The sequence below is a fragment of the Phascolarctos cinereus genome, unplaced genomic scaffold (assembly GCF_003287225.1).
Source record: "Phascolarctos cinereus isolate Bilbo 61053 unplaced genomic scaffold, phaCin_HiC Scaffold_5;HRSCAF=322, whole genome shotgun sequence".
Classification (NCBI taxonomy): domain Eukaryota; kingdom Metazoa; phylum Chordata; class Mammalia; order Diprotodontia; family Phascolarctidae; genus Phascolarctos; species Phascolarctos cinereus.
This window is the reverse complement of record NW_027555958.1, coordinates 149,420,070-149,447,644: the sequence shown is the minus strand read 5'-3', so window position 1 is coordinate 149,447,644 and position 27,575 is coordinate 149,420,070. Positions and strand designations below refer to the sequence as shown.

General features: G+C 39.2%; 1 protein-coding gene across 6 annotated transcripts; it reads left to right on the top strand.

The window, feature by feature from the left end:
* Window positions 1–70: 70 nt before the first annotated feature.
* Window positions 71–26,517, top strand: LOC110222881 (sodium-dependent glucose transporter 1-like). Of its 6 annotated transcripts, XM_021008101.2 has the most exons (5): window positions 224–308; window positions 7,275–7,339; window positions 7,695–7,863; window positions 14,065–14,181; window positions 16,920–26,517. In XM_021008101.2, exons 3-5 carry the CDS (start codon window positions 7,842–7,844, stop codon window positions 18,167–18,169), a joined length of 1,389 nt encoding a protein of 462 aa, XP_020863760.1. In that variant the 5' UTR covers window positions 224–308; window positions 7,275–7,339; window positions 7,695–7,841; the 3' UTR covers window positions 18,170–26,517. The 6 variants fall into 6 exon arrangements, with proteins under 6 accessions (XP_020863764.1, XP_020863756.1, XP_020863760.1 ...); XM_021008105.2 differs by lacking the exon at window positions 7,275–7,339 and having other exon boundaries at window positions 71–308; XM_021008097.2 differs by lacking the exon at window positions 7,275–7,339 and having other exon boundaries at window positions 101–252.
* Window positions 26,518–27,575: the final 1,058 nt, after the last annotated feature.

Below are 27,575 nucleotides of genomic sequence, written 5' to 3'. Positions count from 1 at the left end.
GACGGGGCCAAGAGGGGGGAACGAGCCGGCCGCGCCTCGTGCCTCCGCGGCAGACACCGCAGTAGCGGGCGGCTCTGTGTCGGTGCGGCTGCTTCTCGGGCGCCGCAGAGCTGGAGGAGCTGGAGCTGCAGCGCGGAGGGGTCCCGGCCCTGGCCGCACAGCGGCTCCTCCCAGCTGGGCCCTCCGAGGATGGGGAGCCGCTGGGGACGGATGCCGAGGTGTACGGGGACGGCGGTGGGAGATGCGGAGCCGGTAACGCCCTGCGCTGGTTCACCTCCATGCTGGTCTACGCTGCCTTCCTGGGGGTGGTGAGAGCCGGGGGGCCGGGCGGGAGAAATTGAAACGGGCAGCCTTGGAGCCTGGGGTATTCGGAGGGACCTTCGTGCGCCCCAGCCCTTGAAATGACGGCTGCTTGCGTGGTGCTTTAAAGTTGACAAACTAAGGGTGTCCCATTCGGGCCTTACAGCAACCCTAGGAGGTAGGGTCCCTTGTTATCCGCCTTTTACAGATGGGAAAAGTGTGACTTGCCCAGGGTCACCCAGCTAGTAAGTGTCCGAGGTCGGATTTGAACCAGGGTCTTCCTGACTGCCGGCTCATTTTCTCTTTATCCACTGCACCATCTAGCCCCCACCTGGCTTTCTTACCTCCCTCTGCCCCTCTTCGCATTCACGTCAATCCTCCGGCTTATTTTCTCCTGCAGCGCCGACTTCCTACTCCAGCATGCACTTAGAGTTTCTTGTGTTTTGTACCTATTTAGGCAAACAGAATGACGCACCCTGAAATGACCTGCCCTAGAGCTCCAGGCTCCTGCCCCCCAAGTCCTGCCAGTATGTTTCTCCTGGAGTGCGCTTGCAGGACTGGAAATGTGTTTGCCCACGCTCCTCACCTGACGCTTAACCCAGTGGGGCTCCTGCCCGGAGCTGGGCCGCCCGCACGTGGCCCCTTACCTGCTGGGCTCCCCCACACCTAGTTGTGGTTTGAGTGTCTGGTGAGAGCCGCAGCCCGGGAGGGCTCCGCTGTAATTAATGTGCAGCCGGAAGATTAATCAGAAATGCCTCTCCCCTGTCAGCCACGCAACCCTCTTCTAGGGTCATTTATTTAGGTGTGTCCCTCCTCTGCAAAATACGGGAGATGGACTAAATGGCCTCTGGGGACCCTGCTGGCTGCATCAGCATCTGGATCTTGCCATTGGGTCATCAGTTTCTCGTTTTGGGACCTTGAACCCGGGCAAGGGGTGCATTTTTAGATTAATGATAAGGCTGCTTAGGGTTAGAGGCTTGCTGAGCAGTGTGTTCGAGGGGAAGACCTGGCCTTGGATTTACAGACTAACCTGGGACAGTTTGCTGCACTTATGAGGCTTCCTTTTTCCTTCCTCATCGGGAAAATGGATGAATTGAAGGAGATGATCTAAGGCCCTTCCAGTTTTAAATCTGTAATTATTGTTACTTGATCCCTTTTCAGATCCCTGCGATTTTTAAGAGTCTGAACTGTTGAATTTCCTCTCGAAAATGGCTGTTACTTAGGGTTCTGCTGACACTTTTCTTTTTATTGAAAACTACTTTGTAGAAACTTTTTTGTGAAGCAACTATTTTTATAGATATTTAATGATTATTAATTCGTGTGTGTGTGGGGGGGGGAGTTGGCTTTGGGAAGGTTACCCTTCTCTAAGTATTGAATCTAAGAGCAACTACCTGCACCCTGTTTGAAGTTCTTGCCTTTTGAAAAGTCAAGATTAAAAGACTTTTATGTTGTGTGTCTTTTCTAGTTAGAAAATAGTCTTTCAGTCATCCAGAACAGCATTTCTTATGTTTGATACATATTGTACAGGGATAGATATGCAATAAATGGTAATAGGGCCATTGATTAGAAAGGGACCTTAGAGGGCTGATGCAGATTACTCATTTTACAGATGAGGAAACAAGTTCAGAAAGGATCCATTACTTGCCCAGGATCTCAGAAGTATTAAGTAACAGAACCAAGATGCTGACCCAGGTCCCCTAAGTCCAAATTCAGTGCCATTTCCCTGGCATCACACTGTCTTCCAAATGATTTTGTTTCCTCTCAGAAACTGTAGTAAAAACAGATATTTATTTGTACAGATGATACTTTGTTTTTTAAATTAAAAAAATTAATGTAAATAGTATTTTGTTTTTCTGTTTATATGTAAAGGCAATTTTCAACATTCATTTTTTAAATAAGATTTTGAGTTCCAAATTTTTCTCCCCCTCCCCCAGTTATAGGTTATACGTGTGTAGTCATGTAAAACATAGTTCCACATTAGTCATTGTGAAAGAAGAAACAGAACAAAAGGAAAAAATCATGGGAAGAAAACCAAAGAAAATTAAAATAGTATGCTTCCATCAGCATTTAGACTCCATCAGTTCTTTCTCTGGATGTGGATAGCGTTTTCCATGAATCTTTGGAATTGTCTTGGATCATTGTATTGCTGAGAAGAGCTAAGTCAATCATAGCTGATCATACAGTTGTTGCTGTTACTGTGTTCAGTATTCTCCTGGTTCTGCTTACTTCACTCAGCATCAGTTTATTTAAGTCTTCCCATATTTTTCTGAAACCATCCCCCCTCATTTTTTCTTCTAGCACAATAGCATTCCCTTACATTCATGTACCACAACTTGTTCAGCCATTCCTCAGTTGATGGACATTCCCTCACTTTCCAATTTTTTGCTACCACAGCTGCTATAAATATTTTTGGACATGTAGGTCCTTTTGCCTTTTTTATGATCTCTTTGGGATACAGACCTAGAAGTGGTATTGCTGGGTCAAAGGGTATACACAGTTTGATTGGTCATAGTTCCCAAATTGCTTTCCAAAATGGTTCCATCAGTTCACAATGTATTAGTGCCCCAATTTTCCCACATATTCTCCAACATATATAAATTTTCTTCCTGTCATATTAACCAATCTAATAGGTCTAAGGTGGCACCTCAGAGTTGTTTTAATTTGCATTTCTCTAATCAATAGTGATTTGGAGCATTTTTTCATAGCGTTGTAGATAGCCTTGATTTCTTCATACAAATGATACTTTATTAGAGGCAGTATAGTGTAGTATAGCAATTCTCAAACTTTCTGGTCACAGGACCCTTTTGCATTCTTAAAAATTAACCCCCAGAAGCTCTTGTTTATGTGGGTTATATTTTTTTGTATTTATAGTATAAGAAATTAACAAGTAAATTAAAAAATACCAACAAAAAACCCATCGCATGTTAACATTTTTTTTAAAAAATTTTCTAAAAAAAAATTAGAAAAGTGACTTAAAAAAAACCATTTGGCTGATTGCATAAATGTCTGGCTTAATAGAAGCTGTATTTTCATGCCTGTTTCTGCATTTAATATGTTGTGCTTGAAGTATGTGAAGAAATTAGGGCAGCTAGGTAGAGCAGTTGATAGAGCACTGGGCTTGGAATCAGGAAGACTCATCTTCATGAGCTGAAATCTGGCCTCAGACACTAGCTGTGGGACCCTGTGCAAGTCACTTAACCCTGTTTGCTCAGTTTCCTCACCTGTAAAACGAGCTGGAGAAGAAAATGGCAAACCGTTCTGGTATCTTTGCCAAAAAAAAAAAAACCCAAATGGGGTTACAAAGAGTTGGACACATTTGAAATGATTCAACAACAATATGAAGAAAATCACAGATATAGTCAATAGTAAATATTTATTGAGCCCCTACTATGTGCCAGACCTTGTGCTAAGTGCTGAATAAAGAATGACAATCCTGGCTCTTAAGAATCTTAATATCTAATGGGGGAAGATAATACCTCCCCCCCAAAAAAAGTGGAAGCTGAAAAGGGAGGGTGATTGGGTAATTTATCTGCCTTGAGGGAATGGTGGGGAGATCAGAAAAGTCCTGCAGCCTGGCAGGAAATGAGATGTCTGTGCTGAGGCCCCTCCTTAAATGGAGTTCTTCAGGCTGTTCTCCAATCAGAGACAGGGAGTTGGCAAAAAGGAGGAGTATTGTAATAGCCTTTTCAGATAATTGTGGATATTCTTTGCTGCTACACCAAAATTTGACAAGTGGTAGATTCTTACAGGTTAATTGTAATGGTAGAATCTGGAACTGTATCAGTGAACCTTACTTGCTCTCTGACATCTTTTTTACCCATGCATAATTTTAGAGCATCATAGGTCATTTGGGAAATACTGGTTCACATGCCATCAACATCTAGGAAGCCAAGAGAAAGATAACTTTTGCTATATTTTAATTTCTTATTTGCAGTGTCACCCAATTTCTTTGGAATAAATTACTTTCTACCATTAGTCAGAACTCCAGTATGTCAGTTTCATGTTTTTTTGGCATCTTTAGTTGTACCAGGCTAAAATTAGAAGAGATTCTAATCTTTCTTTTAAAGCTGACACTCCCTCCTTAAATATAAGAAAGTATTTTACAAAATTTACTTTAGAATGTATATTTAATTCTGAAATAACAGTGGTTTTAGATAGTATTTAGAAAATTTCCAAAATATTTAAAAACTTTTATTGGAAAATAAAACATCAAAAGGTACTTCCGTGTTTGCATGGGCACAAAGAAAACTTCAGGCTTTCAAAATGAGTTATTGAATGATAATAAAATAATAGAGATTATCTTTAGCAGAGCCAATGGTAGCTAGTAAGGACACAGCAAAACTACTTGAGATCAAATAGAGTTAATCTCTGAAAACACACATATTTATACATTAAATGTACTACCTTAGCAGATTCTAGAAAGTAAGAATACACAAGCGCAGAGTTTTAGCCAAGTGGAAGATTTTTTTTTTTAACAAACAGGAGAAAACAGAGAAACTTGAGTCTATTGCTTTTAGGCTATATCTACTACACTCTGGTTGTAGTTTAATGACTATAGCATTTATGGGCTACACAAGGTCTTGATGAGTACATAGAGATTCAGATTTATATGACGTAACATCTGCAGTACTTATAAACTATGATATCCTGAAATATAAGTGATAGCAAAATAAACCTTTTGAAAAATCGTTCCTAACGGTCTGATTGACCTGTGGGCAGGCTTTCATACTTTGAAAATAGCTAGTATAGGGTATAGGGGCCTGGCTTTGGAAATCTGATAATGTTAGCCAAAGGATCATGGTGCCAATCATTTAACCTCCCAGGCAACTCTTTAAGACTAGGTTAGATTTCCTGTTTGCAAAGGGGAATGTCCTACATAGATGAAATCACAGGTTGCACCCAAAATTTTTTTTACTGCTTTTCTCAGTGATTTAGATTTTTAAAATTTAAGATCATGTGATAATTGCATATATTTGCAAAATAATCAAAATTTTAGTTGTAGTATTTTTAAATTTTTTTTAATTTTTAACATGTATTTTTAAAACTTTGGGTTACAAATTTTCTCCCTCATTTTCCACCCACCCTCATTGAAAAGGCAAGCAGGTCCTCCTGACTCCAGGGCCGCTGTTCCAATAACTTCTGTGTTCTATCCACTGAGCCAACTAGCTGCCCCCTATTTTTCTTGCCTTTTATTTTTTATTTAATTTTTTTTCAACATGGCTACTATGGAAATATGCTTACTATGATTTCACTTGTATAATAGATATCACATTTCTTGTCTTCACAATGGGTTAGGGGAGGGATGGGAGGGAGAAAATTTGGAACTCAAAATTAAAAGGAAAAATGTTACAGATAAGTAATAAATTTTAAACAGAAAGAAAGTGCTGTATATAGTTGCCCAAATGCAATTCAGCATACTCCATTCTGTCAATTTAATCTGAACCCAGCTCACTGTCCAACAGCAGGATCCACCTGTCCTTAGTTCCTGGTAGAGATAGGCCAGGACCTTGAGCTTAGTACCCCTGGGAATAGGCTTAGCAGACCACCAGTCCTATTTGTAGCCCAGCCATCACAGCCATTATCAAGGGGTGCAGCTTACAGAGAAAGGGTGCATTATCCTCACCACCACCATCAGTTGCCATGTATGGGGCAGGCTGGCCAACCTACCTGATGGAGAGATAGGAAGTAGCATGTGCTTGCTATAGGAGTCAAACCACCACACCCATCTTGAGTATCACCTTCCCTTTGACCCCAGTGGAGACAGTCCAAGACCTGAAGTACTGGGAATTGTAGTGTACCCTGTACACTGGTCTTGCTTCCACCACAGCCCCTATAGCCATCATCAAGGGGAGCAACCATTGAGGAGAAGGAGCCTGTCATCCCCACCACCTCCAACATTAGCTTCTAATCAGTTTCCACTGAAAAGCAGATGTTGTAGACCCAGGCTTTTCAGCAGCCACAGGTATTAAAGATGTGGAAAAGAAAGTTCTCTCCTCCAATGTCCTTAGCACTATCATCATTAGAAAAATATAGGGTGTTAGCAGTGGAAATAACATAAAAGGTTGATAGAGTTGTGAATTGGTCTAGCCATTCTGGAAAGCAATTTGGAATTATGCTACAAAAGACATTAAATTATACATGCCCTTTGACCCTACTATACCACTAGTAGGTCTATATACTGCGAAGAAATGAAAGCAGGAAGAAAAAGATTCATGTATAAAAATGTGCCAGCTCTTTTTGTAGTAGCAAGGAACTGTAAACTAAAGAGTTGATCATCTGTTGGGGAATGGCTAAACAAATTATGGTACATGAATGTAATAGAATGTTATTACAACCTAAGAAGGGATAGTTTCATAGAAACTAGGAAGACTTATGAACTGATGAAGAGTGAAGTGGACAGAGCCAGAACAATATATACAATAACATTATAAAGAAAAACAATTTTGAAAACCTTGAGAGATCTCATTAATGCAATGACTACCATGATTCCAGAGGACAGAGGAGGAAGCCTGCTATTCCTGTCTTGACAGAGTTGATAGACTTAGGATACATAATGAGACATGCATTTTTGGATATAGCAGTGTGGGAATTAGTTTTGTTGAAGGCTTTGTTATCTTTTTTTTTTATTTCTGGAGGAAATGGAATCATGATGGTAGGTTGAGGGGGAATACGAACAGGGTAGGAAAAAAGCAAAAGAAAGGGTTATTGAGGTATCTTTTTTAAAAATTCAGAGAACAGAAGGAAGGCTAGAAAGAAGCATGTAAGTAAGATAGCTTTGAAAGCAAAAGGTTGAATTATACACAGAAAGAAAAGGGAACTTTATAATAGGGATTTTCAGTTTTACGTACAGTTGTGCTATGTATACAAAAATGTTTATTTTATTTGGTGTTTAAGTTCAGAATAAAAATAAACAAATTTTGAAAAAAAAAATGACATTTTAAAAAGATGCATTTGTTTTGCCATTCTTCCATAAGGAGTACTGGACCTGCCTATCTAACTTCTAGCTGAAACCTACATGTGTTGTCTGCCACATTAGAATGTGAGTTACTAAAGAGCAAGGATTATCCTACAATTTTTCTTTTCATCCCTAGCACTTCACACAGTGCTTTAAACACAGTAAATACTTAGCTAATGCTTTTTTATCCATTCAAGTATATGTTCTGATGGACTAGCTCAATGGGCATCATCCATCTACATATCATGGTTTGGACAGTAGGAACATTGTATAACTTCCTGAATGGGATTCATAACCAGTCCAAAGAGGTCATCCCAACAGTTCACCTAGGAAAAGTCAAGTGGCTAAAAAAATTAACAATTGTCCAAACACATAGGTGTATATATTAATTTAATGATTGTAAAGTTTAACGTGTTGTTTTTTTGTTTTACATCCATAGGGTCTGAGTATTGGTATATTAGGACCTACATTTCAAGACTTGGCTGTGAATGTGAACCACAACATCAGTGATATTTCCTACATTTTTGTGGGCCGTGCATGTGGGTATCTAGGTGGTTCTGTGATTGGTGGATTTCTCTTTGACCGCATGAATCGTAATTTAATTATGGGTAAGTAGAGTACCTCAAACGGGTTGTCTTGTGACTTTCAGTAGATATATTTGTATTAGTGCCTCATTCAACATGATGTTGGTTGAAGCCCTGTCTCTGATACAACAGGCTATGTGACCCTTGAATATTTAAACTCAGCGCCCTAGGCAACTCTCTCTCTAGGACTATAAATTGCAGAGCAGATGTTGAACTCTGCTGGTAGAGATAGTTTTCTCATTTGGAGTTCACTATACCAGTGAAGCAACAAATTAAATGAAAAATGTGAAAGATAATATTAACCTAGGAAAATTGATAGCTGTCTAGGTATATATATGTATAGTGTTAAGGTATTGTGTTCATATATTTTATTTAGCAATTAGGTGATTCTAATGTGGGAAGGCAGTTAAGCAAGGTGAATTTCCCATATCCTGCTCCCTAGGTGAAAGTTACTTTTATCCTGGGGTTACTGGGGAGATGGGTCATCTCTAGGAAGAGTCCAGGATCCTCAGGTCTGCCCAGAACTCCACTGTTACCCTGGGTACTATGTGGAATCCAGAGTCTTTTAAACCAGGACTAATCCGATTCTTAGGATCTGAAGGGATCTCAGAGGCCGTGTGATTCTGCTCTGCAATGTCCCCAGCAAGTTCCTATGCAGCTTCCACTTGCAGATCTCCAGTGCTAACCTACAACTACATGCTGTGGCTTCCTGTTTCATTTCTGGATAGCTCTGGCTGGTAGAGATTTGAAGTCTAGTTCTCTACAACGTTTACCCGTTGTTCCTAGTTCTGCCTTTTGGGACCAAGCAGTTTTAATTCATTTCTAGCCATTCAGGAATTAAGAGACAACTGTCCTGTTCTCTGTAAGGCGTCTTCAGGCCAGACATCCCATCCTGGGTCAAGGTCAATATGGTGGCATTGCTGTAGCTCTAAAGAGGGTCCTGGATGCCCATTCTGGCTCTGTGATGGCAGGGCTAGGTCAGCAGTAGATCGTGTTTAGGGACTGAAGCATCTCGCTGTGATGAAGGATGGATGGGTGTCTGCTGACGTCTTTTCCATAATATTGCCTGTAACAGGTAAGGTTCATACTTTTTATATCAGACCTTTCTTCCTCACCTTTGAAATCTGTGGTGAAGCCTTTTAACTTATACAATACATACCTCACATTTTATAGGAAATTTTAGTTCTGATCAACCTACAGTAAATCATGAGATACTGTTTATTGAATTCAACAGTTAAAATAGAAATTCCTTTTGTTGAGAATAAAAGACCATTTTTTTCTTCCTAGCTGATGAAAACATTTAAAAGTCAATGAAAATCCTATTAAGAAAAAAAAATTTTTTTTTACCCAACTTAATTTTGAAAATCATAATTTTCCCACAGAGATGACTGTTGTTGTAGAGTCTGAACTGGTTGAAGGTTATGGTAGTGATACTTTTAAGAGGTCAGTAGATATCTCCTATTGTCCGTCCTGCCATGGTGCTTTTATGCCCAAGTTTATCCTTGGTCTTTTGGATGACCCTGAGTAGGTCACTTAACCTTTTGGGGACTTAGTTTCCTCATCGTCAAATGTGGTGGTTGGACTAGGTGACCTTTTTATTTCTAATTTTTTTTTATTTCTTTGATTAGTATTCAGGGCCTGCCTCTTAACTCTGTTACTGTCCCCTGCCTCACTCTACTCATCTCTGTATTCTACACAATCTCTTCTGCTTTATCTTGATCTTATTATTTCTCTAGGCTCATGTGTATTTTCCCTGCTCTTTGTCAGTTCATGCTCATGATGTTTTCCTAGGTCTGGCTCAAACTTCAACTCCATGAAGCCTTTCCTGACTAAGCCCCATCTCCCTTGATCTTATTACTCTTTACTTAGTCTCCACTTAGGATTTATGTATACATTTTATGCTGTTCTGTTATTTTTGCATAATAGTAACAATAGCTTGCATTTATGTAGTGCGCTGAGGTTTGCAAGTATTTCATTTCATCAGCTTCATGTGCTGCTTCGTTGTTGTCTTCTGATTGTTTCAGGTAGGTGTGTTTCTCCAGGTACATTGTAAAGTTCATAAAGCCGTTAATGAGTCTTTTACATTTGAGGCACCTATAAAGCAAGTGAATTTAGAGGAGCAGGTAGCAGAGGGTGAATCTAAGAGCTTATAACATGGTCTTGTGAAAAATATGTCAGGAGCGCAATACCTCAGAATGAGCTGAAGGCCAAGTACTTTAAAAAATTGCTTTTTTTTTTTCATTTTTAGGCAGTTGGGGTTAAGTGACTTGCCCAGGGTCGCATAGCTAGTAAGTGTCAAGTGACTGATCTGAGGCTGAATTTGAACTCAGGTCCTCCTGACTTCAGGGCTATTGCTCTATTCACTAGGCCACCTGGCTGCCCCAAAATTTGCTTTTTTAAAAGCTATTTTGAAAGAAAAAGTGATAGGACCTTTACTCGAGGGTGAATGGGACTGATAACTGACAACACAGAGAATGCAGAACTGCTCAGTTTTTACTTTGCTTCTGTTTTCTCTGCTAAGGAGAATGACTTATACTGGAAATGACAGGACAACCATTACTAAAAGGGAGTTGATACCCAAAGTATGTCAAAATATAATAAGAGAGTGCCTGGCTGCCCTCAATGAATTCAGGTCACTTGGACCACATGAAATACATCTTTAAGTCCTAAAACAATAGGAAGGCATGATCCCAAGCCACTGTCAGTGATACCACAGGTGGTGGAAAACAGCAGAACTTCCACAGTCTGCGAGAAGGAAAAAGGGTTTGATGTTTAAAAAAGAGAACAATTAGCAAAGTATCAGCCAGTGAGCTTGGCTGATTCCTTGGAAAATTAGAGAGTGGATCACTAAAGAGATGAGGAAAGGTGGTTACATCCCATGGCTTCATCTAGAACAGATCATGTCTGATTAACCTCATTTCCTTTTTTGACAGGATTTCTAAACTACTAAATAAAAGGAATAATGCTGTAGATAGTTTATCTAGATTTCAGTAAAGCTTTTGATAAAGCATCTCATACTATTATTATAGGGAAGATGGAAAGATCTGGATTAGACCATCTGCAGTTTGATGTATTCAGGACTGAGGGCGTGACTTAAAGAATAGTTGTTAATAGTTCAAAGGCAGGAGCTCTCCCAGGCCAGTTCCCTAAAGATCCATGCTAGGTCCTGTGCTGTTTAGGATCTTTGTCAGTGACTTGAATTAAAAACAAAAATGGAATGCTTCTCATATTTACAGATGATAGCAAGCTGGGAGGGGGATAGCTAACATATTGGATGACCACATCAGAATCCCCGAGGAACTTGATTGGCCAGAGAATTGAGCTGAATCTAATAACATGAAATTCATTAGGGTTAAAAATTGAGTATTATCCTTAGATAACAAAATGGATACAAGATGGAGGAGGCATGGTTAGATGGCAGTTAAGAAAAACATAGGGAAGCAGCAAAAAAACAAAAACAAATACAGTCTTTAGCTTCATTGATAGCTTTCAGGAATAGAGAGATGATAATCCTACTGTATTCTGCCCTCATCAGACCTCATGTGCACAATTGTGTTTATTTTTCCACACCATAGTTGAAGGACACTGATAAGCTGAAGAGTGTTCAGAATAGGGCAACCAGGATGGTGAAGGGGGTTGAGTCTGTGTTCTGTGAAGATTAGTTGAAGGCAATGGGTATGTTTAACCTGAGGAATTTCTATTCCATTTCCAAGTCTTTTGACTTGGGTGGGGGACATAATAGCTTTCTTCAAATATTGAAGGGCCGTCATGTGAAAGGAATTTGTTCTGTGTGGCCCCAGAGGGCAAAACCAGAAGAACTGGGGAGAAGTTGCAAAGAAGTTAATGTAGACTTGATATCAGGAAAACCTTTCTAACAATTAGAGCTGTCTAAGAGTGGAATGGTCTCCTTCTAGAGGTGGTGGGTTTTTCTTCCTTGGAGGTCTTCAGGTAGAGGTGAAGTGAGCACTTGTCTCATAGGGTATAGTGGGGATTCCTTTCCTGTATAGATTGTACTACACCGCCACCCCCGTCCCTTCCAGCTCTCTGATCTTGGGTTCTCTGATTCTGTGAGTTAGTCCAGTGTTAGTTGTACAAGAGGTGCTGAATAAATGTCGATAAAAGTTGAACTTAAAAAAAAAATCCCTGACACTTCTCCAGGCTGAATGCTATAGGAGTTAAGGGAAAGGAGCCACAAGTCACATTCATAGCTGTATGAGTGATATCCATGTGCAGTCTAATGTCACATGCGCTTCATCATATACACACACTGAGATGCCCTTGGATATACACAACCAGAGTTAACATACCACTGACCTGTCCACATGCACACTAAGAAAGGGGTCTTAGGCGTGCAGGTACATAGCAAACAGTATATTCACATGGAGATGTAAGCTTCACAGAATGTCAAAGTTAGGACTTCAGAAGCTCTCTAGTCCACACCGTCCTGGAACAAAAATTCTGTCTACAGTTTCCCTGACAAATAGTCATCCAGCCTCCAGTGAGGAATCCCATTACATCTTAAGGCAGCCCATTCCATTTTTGGATAATGGTACTTAGATGCTCTCAGTGCTTCATCTAGACAGTAATTGTGAACATTCAGATGCTCACATTGAGATATTTTTCAACATACCCCCGCAGACACAGACACTCTCCTATACCTACCTGTTTACTTTAGATGACAGTTGTTGATAAATGAGAGTTCATCTGGAGGAAAGCTACTAGTAGGATGGGGAGAGGGACTGGAACTAAGGCTGTCTGAGGCCACCTCAAGTAACTGAAGATATTTATCTTGGAGAAGAAAGGACTTGGAGGGTGCCTGATATGACAGCTGTCTTCTGAGAATCTGTAGAGTTGTTACAGGGAAGGCCTTCTTCTGCTTGGTTCCTGAAAGCAGAACTGAGTAACAGGTGGATTCGTGGTACAGATTTTGGTTCAGTGAATGTAAAAACTTGATAGCAGTTAGGCTGCCTGAAAGTAATTGACTGCTGTAGCGGTGAGTTCCCTGTTCCTAGAGACTGTTCAAAGGGAGACTGAATGACTGTCTAGCTGTGTGTTGAACTAACTGAGGGGTTTTAAACTTGGAGTCCAGGAACTTGTTTTTGTAGTATTTTGATAGCTGTATTTTAATATAGCTTGTTTTCTTTGTAGTCCTATATATTTCATGTATTTAAAAGCACTCTTCTGAGAATGGCTCAGCAGGCTTCACCAGACTGTTAGTGGGGTCTGTGGCACAAAAGAAGTTAAGAGCCTTTGTTGTAGATGTTCCCTGTGATTTTTTGACAGTATAGTTGGTGTATTAGAAAGAACAAATGACCTGGATTTGAATCCTGGCACAGCTACTTGCTTACATGTGTGATCTTCATCTGATTACTTATAACCTCTTTGTGCCTCAATTTTCTCATGTGTGCGATGGAGGCAGGGTTGTACTACATCAGTAATATCAAACAATAGAAGTGAGTCCCTGCCAGCTGCATATTGACTTAGCCACAAATTAACATCATTTTTGTTGTATTTTTATTTCTTTTGTACAACATTTCCCAGTGAGCTTGACACCTGTGGACTAGGGGAGCTCTAAGGAAGGTCTCTTGTAGCTCTAAATCTGTGATCCTGTGGTTCAGCAGACTTGTTCAGTATGTTTATAACAAGAAACTTTGTCTTTCTGTTGATAGTTCTGTGGCTCAAATTTTGAGTCCACTGATAGCACTAATTTCCCAATTCATAAACTTAACTGGAGGCAGTGTGCCAGATAAGGGAAAACCTGTGAAATAGCTGTCTGGGATTTCATTTGGAGGCCCACCAGGTAATAGCTAAAAGAAAGAGTTTCATTGCTCATCTTGCTGTGTTCAGTAGTGCCACTGATTCTTCCTTCTAGTATGTCAATAGTTATTTTTTAATGTGTACTCAGCAGGCACCCCAGAGGCTTTGGCTGAAAGGCAAATAATTTTATAAATAGTGTGTTGAGAATTAAATTTACTTATTTCTCTAATAGTTTTTTTCTTTTGTTTTTTATATTTTTTTTTGTTTCTCTAATTGTTGAAGTTTATTTCTCTAAGCCAGATTTCTTGACTTCCCATGGCTGACTTTGTGTTGAACAGCTAGAGTTCTTCCTCCTCAAAAGAGGCCAGTTAACTTTGACCTAATTTTAGGCATTTTAGATGAGATTGTTTTTATGGTAGTGATGACCCATGAATATGTGTTTGTATCTAATTTTTACCTTTCTTTCAGGACTATCAATGCTGGGGGCATCTGTGGGTCTCTCCCTTGTCCCCTTTTGCAAGAAAGCAATATTACTGGTTGTGATGATGGCTGTCTTTGGAATCTGTACTGGAATTTTAGACACAGGTAAATGAATATTTCTGCCATTATTCCTGAGTGGAGGAGAGGAGGGAGGGAAGAAAAGATAGCTTCTTTTAGGAAACAGTAGAGAAAACTGTGTTTTTTCTAATTCTCAACTAGGTTACTCTCCCACATGGCACTTGTTCCTGGAACAGACATTGTCCTTATTTACCTAGGGAAAAAAAACACAACAATGATCCTTGCCAGGTGTGAGGTTGGATATGGGCGTCTACTACTATGACTTGTGACTGTCCTGCTTCATAAGCAGTAGGTGTGGGTGATTAGGGTCCCCCAGAGATGGAAGATTTTCTCTTTGACAGTATTTAACATAACAGAATGGCAACTTTCATTTAGATAGTAAATCCTCATTGTTATGATGTGGAATGATTATTTAAAACTTAGACCAAATTTGGCCTTAGAGTCTGAGTAAGCAGATTAAATTCAGTGCATATTTCCTAATTACTAGTTAATTTGCATATTATGTTCAGGTTGGGCATTGAATACTTGTGTTGGAATGGATGCAAAGGTAATAGACCTCAATTGAAACCTGTTCCTTGCCCTGCCTATCACTTTTTATTTTTTTCCCTTTTTCCCTTTTCTCCAATTTTCCTATGTTCTTCCATTAAATCCTTCTCTAATTAGCTGACCTCTAATACCCACTAAACCCTTTGCCACTTAATTTTGTATTTTTCTAAATATATATGTAATATTCATACATATATTCATGCCTACATGTTCCCACACAAACATATTTAGGAGAAGGGCAGGCTAGACTTAGGATTTCATCAGCATAAGGATCCAGCAGTGAGGAAACTCCTTCTCCTAATGCAGATTGGCAACTGTTGTGCAATTTACAGTCTTTAAGAGTGGCCAAACAGAGTAAGTCTGATTTTTTTCCCCATATGGCAGTCCTTCAAGTGGTCATTCTTGGAGTCAGACCACAGTAGATGACACATGCTGGCTGTGTGACCCTGGGCAGGTCATTTAGCTTTTCACTGCCTTAGAGACCTCTTTAGTATCATGTGTGTGCATACATACACATGTAAAACGTTTCTCCACCATCCACACTGTAGCTTCTTGTGTTTCTCTCTCCCCTGTTTTGCTGTAGTGGCTGAGGGTGTGAGAAATAAAGACTTGAGGCTTTTAGCTGAGTTTGATGACTTTCATTCGTTGGTAGTTTGCACCTCTGTAAAGAGTTAGAGACTGTGTACCTGTTTGTGTCACTTGACCTGCATGTAGTTGAGGGTGTTAGAGGGTCCTGATAGGTCCTCAGATGGGCATAGCAGGATTCTGCAGATCCTCACATCCTGAAAACCTCATGCTGCCCCTGGTATGTGCATAAATAACATTTGCTCAAATAGGTGTCTAGTGCTATGTCTTAGGGGGAATTTTAGTGACTTTAATGTTATCTGATGATTAAAAACCAAATAGCATGTTTTGCTCTGAAGCACAGTTTACCTTGTCACTTCTGTTGTACATTAGCCCATCGGGTGGATGTTTCCAGCACCAGGACCTTCTCATTCTTTGCAGTTCTTGTCCTTCCATAAATCTTCCACAGAGATTCTACCCATTGTGCAGTAGGCCTTCTTCTTGGGCTGTTAGCCTTTGAATGGTTGTACCAGAGGTGAGGAACCTGCAGCCTTGAGGCCACAGGTGGCCTTCTAGATCCTTAAGTGTGGCCTGGTGATTGAATCCAAGTTTTATCTTTCTTCTGTAAAATTTGGATTCAGTCACCAGGCCGCACTTCAGGATCTAGAAGGCTACCTGTGGCCTCAAGGATGCAGGTTCCCCACCCCTGGGTACTGTTTGATGGGTTGTCATCAGCACAGCCCTACAGGCTGTCCATCTGCTTCCCTTTGTCTCACTCCATGAGCCACCCACATCCTTTTCTGATCAAGCTTGTGCTTGATGATGTCTTTTATACCACTTGTGTGTACCAGTTGTTGCTTATACACTTCAGAATGCTTACACCAAAAAGAAAAAGAAAAAAAGAAGGGGCAGCTAGGTGGTGCAGTGGCTAGAGCACTGGCCCTGGATTTGGTAGGACCTCAGTTCAAATCCGACCTCAGACACATGACACTTACTAGCTGTATGACCCTGGGCAAGTCACTTAACCCCATTGCCTAGTGAAAAAAAAACCCAAAAAACAAAATACTTACACCTAGTCTGTCTCTCCATTGTCCTTTGGGTCACTTGGCCATTTTGATGCTTCAGAGAGCATGGCATTTATAATTAGGTCAGTTCACTGAGGAAAATATCAGTGTTCACTGTGTCTGTAGAATTCATTTCTAAAACTTAAACGATACAGAAGTGCTCCAAAACTGTCAAAGTTCACTAAGGTTTGAAAGTGGGTTAGTGGCATTTGTTTGCTTAGCCTTTTGGAAGGTGGGGGGGGGCAGGAAGTGGGTCTTGACTTCTGATTTTCATGGCACAATGAATCCCAAAAGAGGAAATGCCTCTAGCAATGCGTATTAGTGACTTTTCTGGGACTTAAGAGTCTCAGAGAGCTGCCCAGCACCACATGGCTGGTATGTATCAGAGATAGGACTTGAACCCAGATCTTCCTGACTTCCAGACTGGCTCTCGGGCTTCTATGTTGGCCTTCTTCTTGGCCTAGCAAATTTATATTTCTTGTATACTGTTTTTGACACCGAAATCTCTTCTGAACATAATTACTGCATTGATTTTCAAGATACCTCTGTCATACACAATTTTTAACACAAAACTGTATTTATTATTTTTAGGTAGCAATGTCCTTATCCTGCATTTATGGAGAGGTGAAGCAGCCCCACATCTGCAGGCCTTGCATTTCACTTTTGCCTTGGGGGCCTTTTTGGCTCCCTTACTGGCCAAGTTGGCCTTTGGCAGTGCTGTGCCCTCTGAAAACCACATGATAGCTGACGTGTCAAACCACTCTGAGCTCACCCTGCCCCCTGCAGCCGACTTAGAAGTCATATTTGGAGTACCTGCTAATAAGAATTTGCTATGGACTTATGTTGTTATAGGAACTTATACTTTGGTGATGTTTTCCTTGTTTATTGTTTTGTTTTTCCAAAAAATTCCAAATCAAGAGAAAGCAAAAGAAGCTGCTCAGAAGATTCGAACTGCGAAATATCAGAGTGTCCTTCTTGGTCTCCTTTTCATATTCTTCTTTTTTTATGTGGGAGCAGAGGTCACATATGGCTCTTACGTTTTCTCTTTTGCAACACAGCATGCTGGCATGAGTGAAAGCCAAGCAGCGGGCTTGAACTCTGCCTTCTGGGGGACATTTGCCACTTGCAGGGGCATAGCGATCTGTTTTGCTACATGTCTGCAGCCTGGGACCATGATTGTATTAAGCAATGTGGGCAGTTTGCTTTCCTCCCTACTTCTAGTGATTTTTGATAAGAACCACCTTTGTCTTTGGGTGGCAACTGCATTGTATGGGGCTTCCATGGCTACTACATTTCCCAGTGGTGTTTCCTGGATCGAACAGTACATGACCATTAAAGGAAAATCTGCAGCTTTATTTGTAATTGGTGCTGCCCTGGGAGAGATGGTCATTCCTGTGGTGGTTGGATCTCTTCAAGGAAAATGCCCACATCTTCCTGGGATTCTGTATGTTTCATTGGGGTCAGCTATTGCAACGGGAGTTTTGTTTCCTATCATGTACAAACTGGCCACTGCACCTCTTAGTAGCAAGATTCAGGAAAGTAGAAAGAGTGAAGACCAGAAAGCACTACTCTCCCCGTCTAGGTTTAATGATGAGGATGAAGATGATTATGGAGAAGAGGGTGCTGAAGAAGAATGGAACAAAGTCGACTTTGAAATGATTGAAATGACAGATACGATGAGGAATTCGGTAATAGAGACATCTAGAAAAATTTTGAGGGAATCTCCCACAGAAATCTCTAGCCATTTATTGTCAAGTGACATACCATTCACTTCCTCTCTGGTTATTACTGGCAACTCACCTGTGAATCCCCTCCCTTTGGACAGGGAAAAGAATGACTAATGGAGTAAAACATGGATTGATTATTGGTTCCCTGTAACAACTATTGACTTTAAGGGTTTGGCACTTGTAGCTCTGATTTCAACTAATGGAAAATTCTGGTGTGTCATGTCAGCCCAGAGTCTTTGACAACAAAAGGAGGTCAGGTACGGTCAGGTGTGGCTAGTAAAGTAACTTTACTGTAAAGTAACCCCCTACCTTCAGAGGATGAAAAGAAGGCATAAGTATTTGAGAAGTTTCTTACCAGCAAAAATCACCTAAAAGAGTGAATGAAGACTAGAATAAATTACCAGAATTCAAGAAACTGCTGGTAGAGTTGGTAAATAACCAACTCTAGTTGATAAAGCCTCATGAAAGAATCTGTTTCTCTCCTGGAAAAGCTTCTTTAACCTGGACAGATATTATACAGACACCTCTAATCAACTTGGAGCAAATGATGATGATAGGTTCTGATTTCTGATTCAAAATTTATTTCTGATAATAATGAGAAAATGTGGTATAATGGAAAGAACTCTGCATTGGGAACCAAGAGACTTTGGTTCTAGTTATAACTTTAACCATCAATTAGCTCCATGATCTTGCCTAAATTCACTTAATTTCTCTCTGTCTTAGTTTTCTTGTAAAAATGAGAGTATTTGACTTTGATCACTAAGGTCTCTTCTAGCTCTAAAATTCTTTGTATGGTAATGAGATATTCTCCAAAGAATAAAATGCACTAACTTTAGTTGTGCAGGTTGTTAATAAGGGTCATTCCATTCTTCCCAGAAAGAAAGGAAATTGTGAGAAAAGAAGTAGTGGAAAGAAGAGAGATAGAAATGACAAAATCACTTTAAGATGATACTTTTGATAATGAATTTGATGGCCTGAAAGTTTTACATACTTTAATGTTTAATACTTTGAGTCATTGTCTTAAGAGGGCATCCTTAATCGACTTAGCTATAGGAAGTTTATACTGTTGACAATTATATTTAAAAGAAAAAAAACTACTGAAAAGTTAGTAACTTATTTTTCTATGCTAATTATTTTTCTCTAAGTTCGAAGGGGGAATTTGCATTTCTAAATTTTTACTATTAAAAAATAGCTTAGAGTAGAGACAAATAGAGAAGGACCCTTCTAAGGGCAATTACTTACCTCTGCTACAAATTTATTTCTGAGTTTTGTAGGGCTAGAAACTTAGTTATATCTGTTCACCTAGGTTTTGGTTGATAATCACATTCATAAGAGACTGAGCTATTACCCACAGTGCCAATTCATTTAGAATAAGGGATTTGCCTTTGCAGTGTTTTTTGCTCCTGTTGCCTTTCCAGGGCAAACCTCTTCCTTTTGTTGCATACCCAGGAAACCAAATGAAATTTTGGAATGTTACTCAGTGTCTGTGGTGACCTTGAAGAGGAAATAGAGCATCTTTCAAAGGTTGTTTTCATATACATCATAGAAAACTTGATGAGTTCTCCACAGTGGACAATCTGGAGAATCCTAGGTTGTTAACTTATTCACTGAAGTGTGTCTCTTCCTGCACACTATATTTTTTCCTCCAGATTTCATACTGACCACACTTTTTGATTCTGTGTTTCTGCCTTAGTACAACATATCTTTCTCTTACCTAGTTCCTTCACACCCAAATGGTGTACCTGTGCTGATTTCCCAGTGAACCTCTGATGGTCTTAGTGCTCAAATGTGTATCATGTGTAGCCTTTCATCATCTTACCTTGTTTCTAAGGCAGGGCAGCCTTTGAATCTTGGAACCCTTTTGCTTATTTACTGTATTAGGCCACATTGAATGACCTTACTCTTAGGCAGAGTGGTGGGGGGTGTAAACGGAAAGAAAAACCCTCCTATTCTTTTCATAGCTCCCTTTGTGAGCTTATAGATGCTTCATTTGCTTCTCCACTCTGCAAGCCATCACATGGATTAATGCATCAGTTGTAGGGGCAGCTAGGTGGCTCAGTGGATAGAGCACTGGCCCTGGAGTCAGGAGGACCTGAGTTCAAATTTGGCCTCAGACAAAATGATACTAGTTGTGTGACCCTGGGCAAGTCACTTAACCCCGATTGTCTTGGAAAAAAAATACAGCAGTTATGCTAACAGTGGAGTGGAGAGGGGCAGGCTGAGCTGGAGAATGGTGGTTATTACACCTTTCTCATAGCTCCTCGTATAGGTGGATGAATGGCATGGTTGGCTGTGGCCCAGGAAGAGATAAGAGAAAAACAAAAGATGCCAGGAAATAGGAAAAAGTACATAGAATTCCCTGAAAAGCTATTCACCATCATAGACTACATTGTGGGTAGCCATATGGGTTACATATATATAGCCAGAACTAGATTGTATTTTCCTTATTTTTAGAAGAATTGAAACTTGTATCTCTGGAAGTCAGTGTTCCTAAAATCACTTCTCTGGGAAATGAGTCACAATACCCGTCATCTGTATAATCAAAACCTTAAGCATTGAGGTTGCTCAAGAGAGTTGAAGATTCTGTTGAATGAAAAAAAATTAAGTATGATGCCATAAACATTTATTAAACACTTAAGAACTGCACTTCCTATTTCCCACCTTCCCCTGCCCTCTAAAATCAGAAGTCAGTTCAAGAGTTACTATGAAGGATTTCTCTATCCTTCTAGGGCCATAAAGAAAGGGATGGGGAAGTGAACACCATCCCCACCCCCAACCCTGCCCCGACTTCTTTTTGTCAAGACATCCTGAAGCATTAATAAAGTGGTAATTTTATTACCAATATTGGTATATTGATATGTATATATAATATATATATACATACATATAAAAATGTTACCATGTATATATGAAAAAAACCCACCACAAACCACGCAAAGCGAAAACACACAACACATAATTGGAAGAACAATATAATTGCACATTCCTAAGAGAAAGTGCCAGAGGTGAGCCTTTAATATCTTTATATCTCATGTCTTTATGTCTTTGTGATCTTTATATCTCATGTGATACCTTTGCTAGAGGCATTTCTACTAATATAAGTTAAAGGAAATTTCAGTTAACCAGAACAACCCCAAACCCCAGCCATGATATCTAAACAGGGTTATTGTAACATAACCCCTTAAAAAGTACATAATGGAGGTTATTATATCCCTTCGTGAGGCATTGTAGCTGCAGGGGTACTTTGATCTTACATATCCTATTAATATAACTGCCTGAGCAATTTAATTGAATCAGAAACTTTTCCGATAATTTGCCCCACAGACATTTACCCTGCAATGTTCTATATGCGTGGGAAAACTAGCAACTGCAGTGAGATGTTAGCCTTGGAAAACTACTGGGCCTTTGCTCAGTAGCAATAAAGTTAGTACCTTCAATTTCACATAATGGTTTTTTTTTCCAGAAGTTGTACAGAGTACAAACTTATTTCCCTCTTATTCATTAACAAGGAACAAGTATACCTATTTTCCAAATAGAAAAACAAAATCGGAGAAAAAGGACAATTCTAGCCAAGTTATTTGGAACATAATGAAGGGTTGTAATGTAAGGGACTGTCTATGCTTTGTCTCTGATCCCCTTTGAAATTTAGAGTTCTACAGGATTACCAACCTTGTGCGATTCCCTGTTACTTTTGGGAGTATTTTAAAAAATTATCCCAAACTTTCCCCTAAATATGAATGTCAGAGATGAACAAGAATTTGAAATTAATGGTAACAGCTAGAGAGGCCATGAACCTTCATTAATTTAGTTATATTTTTCTCCTTCCGCTTGAGTGTTCGTGTGAAGATGTTCATACTCATCTGAATGAAATTAATGTTCTAGAGATTCAGTGTAGAAACCTCACATTTTTTGCAAGTGCTATAACTTTGTGGAGTTTGTTAACTGGGACTCATTTTTTCTGACCATAAATAGTGCTAGTTATTTTTTTGAGGATTATTATTAAATAAGATTTAAATTATAAACTTGTTAGAATTTATTAATCAAATATGAATGTGTTATTTGTACTTGCTTCAGTATTTATTTTTTATTACCAAAGTGAGCATCTGTGTTTTGCCATACCTACCTTTCAAATTTGGAACATTTATGAGTGAGCTCATTTGTATTTTTCCCTTGACCTAACATCAGTTGGATTTATAAATGTGTCTTTACATAAGAATTGTTGAAGAGATAATGAACATTAATAGTTTTCTAATGGGAAGCAAATGACTATCTAGAACTTGGAGTAATAATTTGAGAGTGGTTTTACATATCTTTCTCCCACTGGCTTTCCATATCCAAATTTCTTCTTGCGAAAATTACTTTGGCATATTAAAAAAAAATCACAGAAACCCCATTATTTAAAAATTAAAATTTATTTTTTTCAGTTGTCAAGCATTTATTTTTTTCTCCCATGCTCCCCTCCTGGGGAAAAAAAAATCATTGTTAACAGATAAGCATAGTCAAGCAAAACAGGTTCCCCAATTGGCAATATCCCAAAATGTGTTTTGTTCTGAATAATAGTGCATCCCCTCTTTTTCAGGAGGGTGGTTAACATTCTTCCATCATTGGGCCTCTAAAATGGTAGTTGTTTCATTGATCAGGGTTCTTAAGTCTTTCAAAATTGATTTTGGCCTGGGTGTTTGTGTGTGTGTGTGTGTGTGTGTGTGTGTGTGTGTGTGTGTGTGTGTGTGTGTGTGTGTGTGTGTATATATATGTATGTGTGTGTGTGTATGTGTATGACATATATAATTTCTGCTGGGACTTGTGGTGTTTGTGTATGTATATACATATATATATATATGTATATGCATATACATATATACATATACATATATGTATATATATATGTATATGCATATACATATATACATATATATATGTGTGTGTGTGTGTATATATATATATATATACACACACACACACATGACATGTATTATATAATTTCTTCTGGGACTTGTACAAGCTCCTTATTTACTCCCTACCTCTATCTATAGTGAATGTTGAGAGCTTTTCCATGAAAGTGCATCTCCAGCAGCCTTGCTATAGTTCGTTTTCTCCAACTAGCTGAATGATTGACCTGTTCTTTAATATAAACATCTGATTATCTAAATAACTTAATTCAGAGTCCCCTTTTTTTGACATTTGCATTTTGAATAATTGAGTTTTCTTTGCATATTTCATTACCTGTTTGAGAGAAAACTGTGCTTAATTGTTTGTGCCAGGTATTTTTTTTTAACTTTGATTTATAAAGAAAATGCCTCTGTACTGAGGAATATGCATCCTCTCCTAATGTCCTCAACCAGATTTCATTTTAAATTTAACAGAATTAAGCTTTTCATTTAGTAATCTTTAGAAATGGGACATCTTTAGAATGTTGTAATTTTGTAGTGTTGCTTCATAATCGGTACTATTTTGCTAAAATGTAGAAGTTTTTGAATGTTCCTTTCAGAGTTTCCACCTTTTTTTTCCCTGAGATCAGTTTAAATCTGTCCCCTTATGTCTTCCTATTTCTGCTGTGGCTGCGCTGCTTTTAAAGTCTGCCATCTGAACTCCCTTTCCTTCTAATTTCTTACAGTGAATATGGTATTTTGTTGTTATTCCTTTTACTTTATTAGAATATAAAAAATAAATTTGCTCATGATCTCTAAATGGAGTACTGCTCCCCTTTACTGTCATTTGGTCATGACTGAATGGGCAGACCCACATAAACCTTGGAAGTTTTCTGGGGGAAGTAAGTGGTCCTAGAGTCAGACTCTTAATATCTGAACAAATAGTGGAGATTACGTAGTCTGGCTTTTGATCGTTTTGCTTTTACTTTTTCATAATCAAACTTTTTTCCCTGGTAGAAACTGGATTTCGTCAGAGTACTATATTGAGGCCTCAGTACACCAGACAAATTTTTCAGCCCATTTAGCTCATTAATATCACGTGCAGATATTCAGCATTTAAGTTGGAGTGGAACTTAAAATGTGTTTGTCTCCTTAATCTGTAGAATTGAGCAGGTTGGAATAGACAACCTCTGAAGACCCTTCTAGCTCTAAGTCTATGAGTCTGTGAACTGATGAACATCTTTTTTTTTTTTAAAGAGACTTGGTTTCCATGTTGCTGTATCACCAAAGGAGATATGTTGATTCACTTGAATTAATAAAATATTAATTTCTTCTGTGTGCCTCTTATGCATGATGTGAAATATCTGACCTTACTGTAGTTGATATCGTTAGTAGATGCTACCATCTTGCATTTTGGAATTTTGATCATGATGTTCTTCAAAATAGTGGGTAAAATACTGTTAAGTAGAATTAAGGAAAGTGGCATCAGAAGTCTGGGGTGTCCTATGTATCTTTTTTTTTTGTGAGGGAACTGGGGTTAAGTGACTTGTCCGGAGTTACACAGCTAGTGAATGTTATATGTCTGAAGCCAGATACGAACTTGGGTCCTCCTGACTCCAGGGCTAGTGCTCTATACACTGTACCACCTAGCTGCCCCATGTCCTGTGTATCTTAAGGAGTTTGTTTTAAGCTTTCCTAGGGTTTATCCACTTGATTTCATTGGGCATCATAGGTAATGAATGCCCGTTGCTATGATCTGATTTCCCCTAAGAAAAGATGTTCTCTCCAGGCAGGGTGTTATGTCATGTGGCATTTGCACATCATTGAGATGCAACCCATTTGGGACTAAGTGAGTTGTGCAGGGTCACACAGCTAGTAAGTGTTAAGTGTCTGAGGCTCAATTTGAACTGAGGTTCTCCAGACCCTAGGGCTCATTCTTTATACACTGCACCACCCAGATGCCCCCTCCCTTTTAAACAAAAGCTTGGACTATACCTTTATTCAGAATGATATGTAAAAACATGGAAAGATAAAGGGTTTTTACACAGAGATCATGAAAATGATGATATACATTGTCTCCAGCCTGAGATAAAAATAGTGATTAGACATTTGCTTCTTAGTTGTCTGTTAATCCCTGTAGTTCTCCTTTGTAAAGTGTTATGTGTTTTGGATGAAATTAATTTCTCATTTTGTGTATTTGAGTATCCTAAATGCTGAAGACTCTCCAGGGAGCACTGTAGACCTCTAAGCAGATACTCCACCTGGTCTAAAAGACAAATACAGTATAAAGCAATCTCCTTGAGGTGTCTCAATTTGCCCAGCTCTGCAGCAGGAATGTCAGTGTTGGTCTTTAACATAGGGTCTATCCCCTGTTGCATATCTTTATTAAAATGAGGCAATTGCAAGCTCTGCAAGTTTTGGGAGGTTGTAATCTGTGACATGAGGCACCTGATAGCCATCAAGATTAAAATGCTATTACTTAGGTCCACTCTGTGGAGTACCAGAGGGTCCAAAAGAGGCAGGAATTCCACAGCATCATGAAAAAAGATGGGTGCAGTGTATAAATCTCAGCAGCTCAGGTGGAGAGGGCTGTTGGCATTGTCCTGGATGGCTTCCTTTAGAAACTCCTCAGACGAACAGCTCACTCTGAAGTCAACCAGGATATCCACACATGCTTCCATTGGGAGAGCTGTGACTGGGGATGCTTCTGCCATCTGGTTCCTTGCGTGGCTTTGTGGGTCATATGTCTCCTCCTGTGAGGAATTATACACTTGGGCTCACCCTATCGAGCTGGCCCACAACCTCATGAGTTTTAAATTCCAAAGAAGACTTTTACCATTTAATCCTGTCATATCCAGCTGCTGTAACCTCCTGAAGTCTTTTCATGAAATATTCTAACAATAAAGTGTAATAGTTACCTAGGACACAGAGTTAAACCCAGGGCCTCTGGGCATTACTTGAGGACACACTGAATACTCCTAGATGCATTCAGAACTAAAATTGTTATAGCACTGAAAGATTTGCAAGTCTCAGTCAATAGTCTTTTTGTTCCCCAAGCAAAAGACATAACAAAATTCCAGTAATACTAAAGATCTGGACAGTTTTTTTGGGAATTTACTATAATAGGATTTAATCTATACTACAAGAGCTAGTCAGGAAATCAGTGTCGTGACTTTGTACCTTGTGTTTGTGTGGCTCAGGTTGTGTGTGTGTGTGTGGTTTTTTTCCTTTTGTACAATCTTTATGTGACAACACAGTGCCACTTTGCACATTGCTCTTTGATGTTAATATAGTGAAACCTGTTTAGAAAGACTGCCTTGACAGTAGCTGCCTTGACAGCTGGCCTTTGCATACAATATTGTTAGTAGGCCCAAGATGCATCTGTGGGTGAATAACATGGATTGCAGGAATATTTCCCTACACACACATTCCTAGATGGGTTTTACTGTGATCACTTTAAAAAATTCAAAACTTCTTTTCAGTAGATTGGGGAGTGTGATTGAATGGATGTATTACATTTGAATTTGATTAATGTGTATGTGGCTTTGTATAATTGTGAATATTTATTGGAATAAAATATTGACTTGGATGAAACCTTGGATTGCTATTTATTTTTCTCATTGTTTACGTAGTTGTGATTTCTTAGAAAGCTTCTGAAATCAGGTTTAAATCATAGTCCATCAAGAACATCACCAGAAATTTTGGCATCAAATATCTCAGATAAATTTAATATCTACATGCATAATGATGGATACAAATATATGTCTGAGTCATTCTCCAGTAGCTAAGTGGTCAGAGGATATGAGCAAATAGTAAAAAATAAATAAATAAATAAATAAATGTTCAAAATACCTAGTCATAAAAGCAAATTTAAAAAATACTCTGAGGTTGTTCAACCCATTAAGTTATAGAAAAAAATTGATATGTTTGAAAGAAGCTGTTATCTTATTGTTTAGATGTTCCCTCCCTTGGTGCAGATGGCAGCCCATCTATGCCTGTCCATCCTGTGTAGCTCTTGTCAATGGCCTTCCATAAATTTTCCCAACATCCTGGAGGTCTGCTTCACTTTCTCCTGTCATCCCAAGGGCTGCTCACCTACCATCCCTTGCCCCATGGCCTTCCTACCTTTTCCTATTTTGTATTTCTCTGATATCTTATTCCTGTTCTTCAGAATTCTTCATCTGTTATATGTTGCCTGTTTAAATTCACCCTGTGCCTATGTTGTATATTCATTTTCATTTCTTTGGAGATGTGTGTTCCAAGTCTTATAGCAATATAGTGATAAAAATTGGAAATTGGAAATAAAGTTGGAAAGGCTGTGGGAAAACAGTCCCACAAGTAACCCTAGATTTTAATAAAACAGATTTGAAAATTAGTGAAAGGAAATACATAGGATCCTATGTCCTAAAATCCTGCAGAAGTTAATTCCAAGGATATGTACGTATATTATAAGGATATGCTCTCAAAAATGAAATTCTGATGACAAAAATTATTCTAATGAAGAAAGGGAGAACTGCCAGATAGTATGTCACTAAATTTTGTTTCCACCTTTGCAGCATCTGTTATACATCCCCTATTCTCCACTCAGACAGCCACCTCTCTAGTCCGGATCCTGGGGCAGCTAGGTGATGCAGTAGATTCCAAGCACTGGG

Coding starts and splice junctions, on each gene's coding strand:
- LOC110222881 (XM_021008097.2), top strand. CDS start 190: ATGGGGAGCCGCTGGGGACGGATGCCGAGGTGTACGGGGACGGCGGTG. Junction 253..7,694: donor CGGTGGGAGATGCGGAGCCG/GTAACGCCCTGC, acceptor TTACATCCATAG/GGTCTGAGTATTGGTATATT. Junction 14,182..16,919: donor TACTGGAATTTTAGACACAG/GTAAATGAATAT, acceptor TATTATTTTTAG/GTAGCAATGTCCTTATCCTG.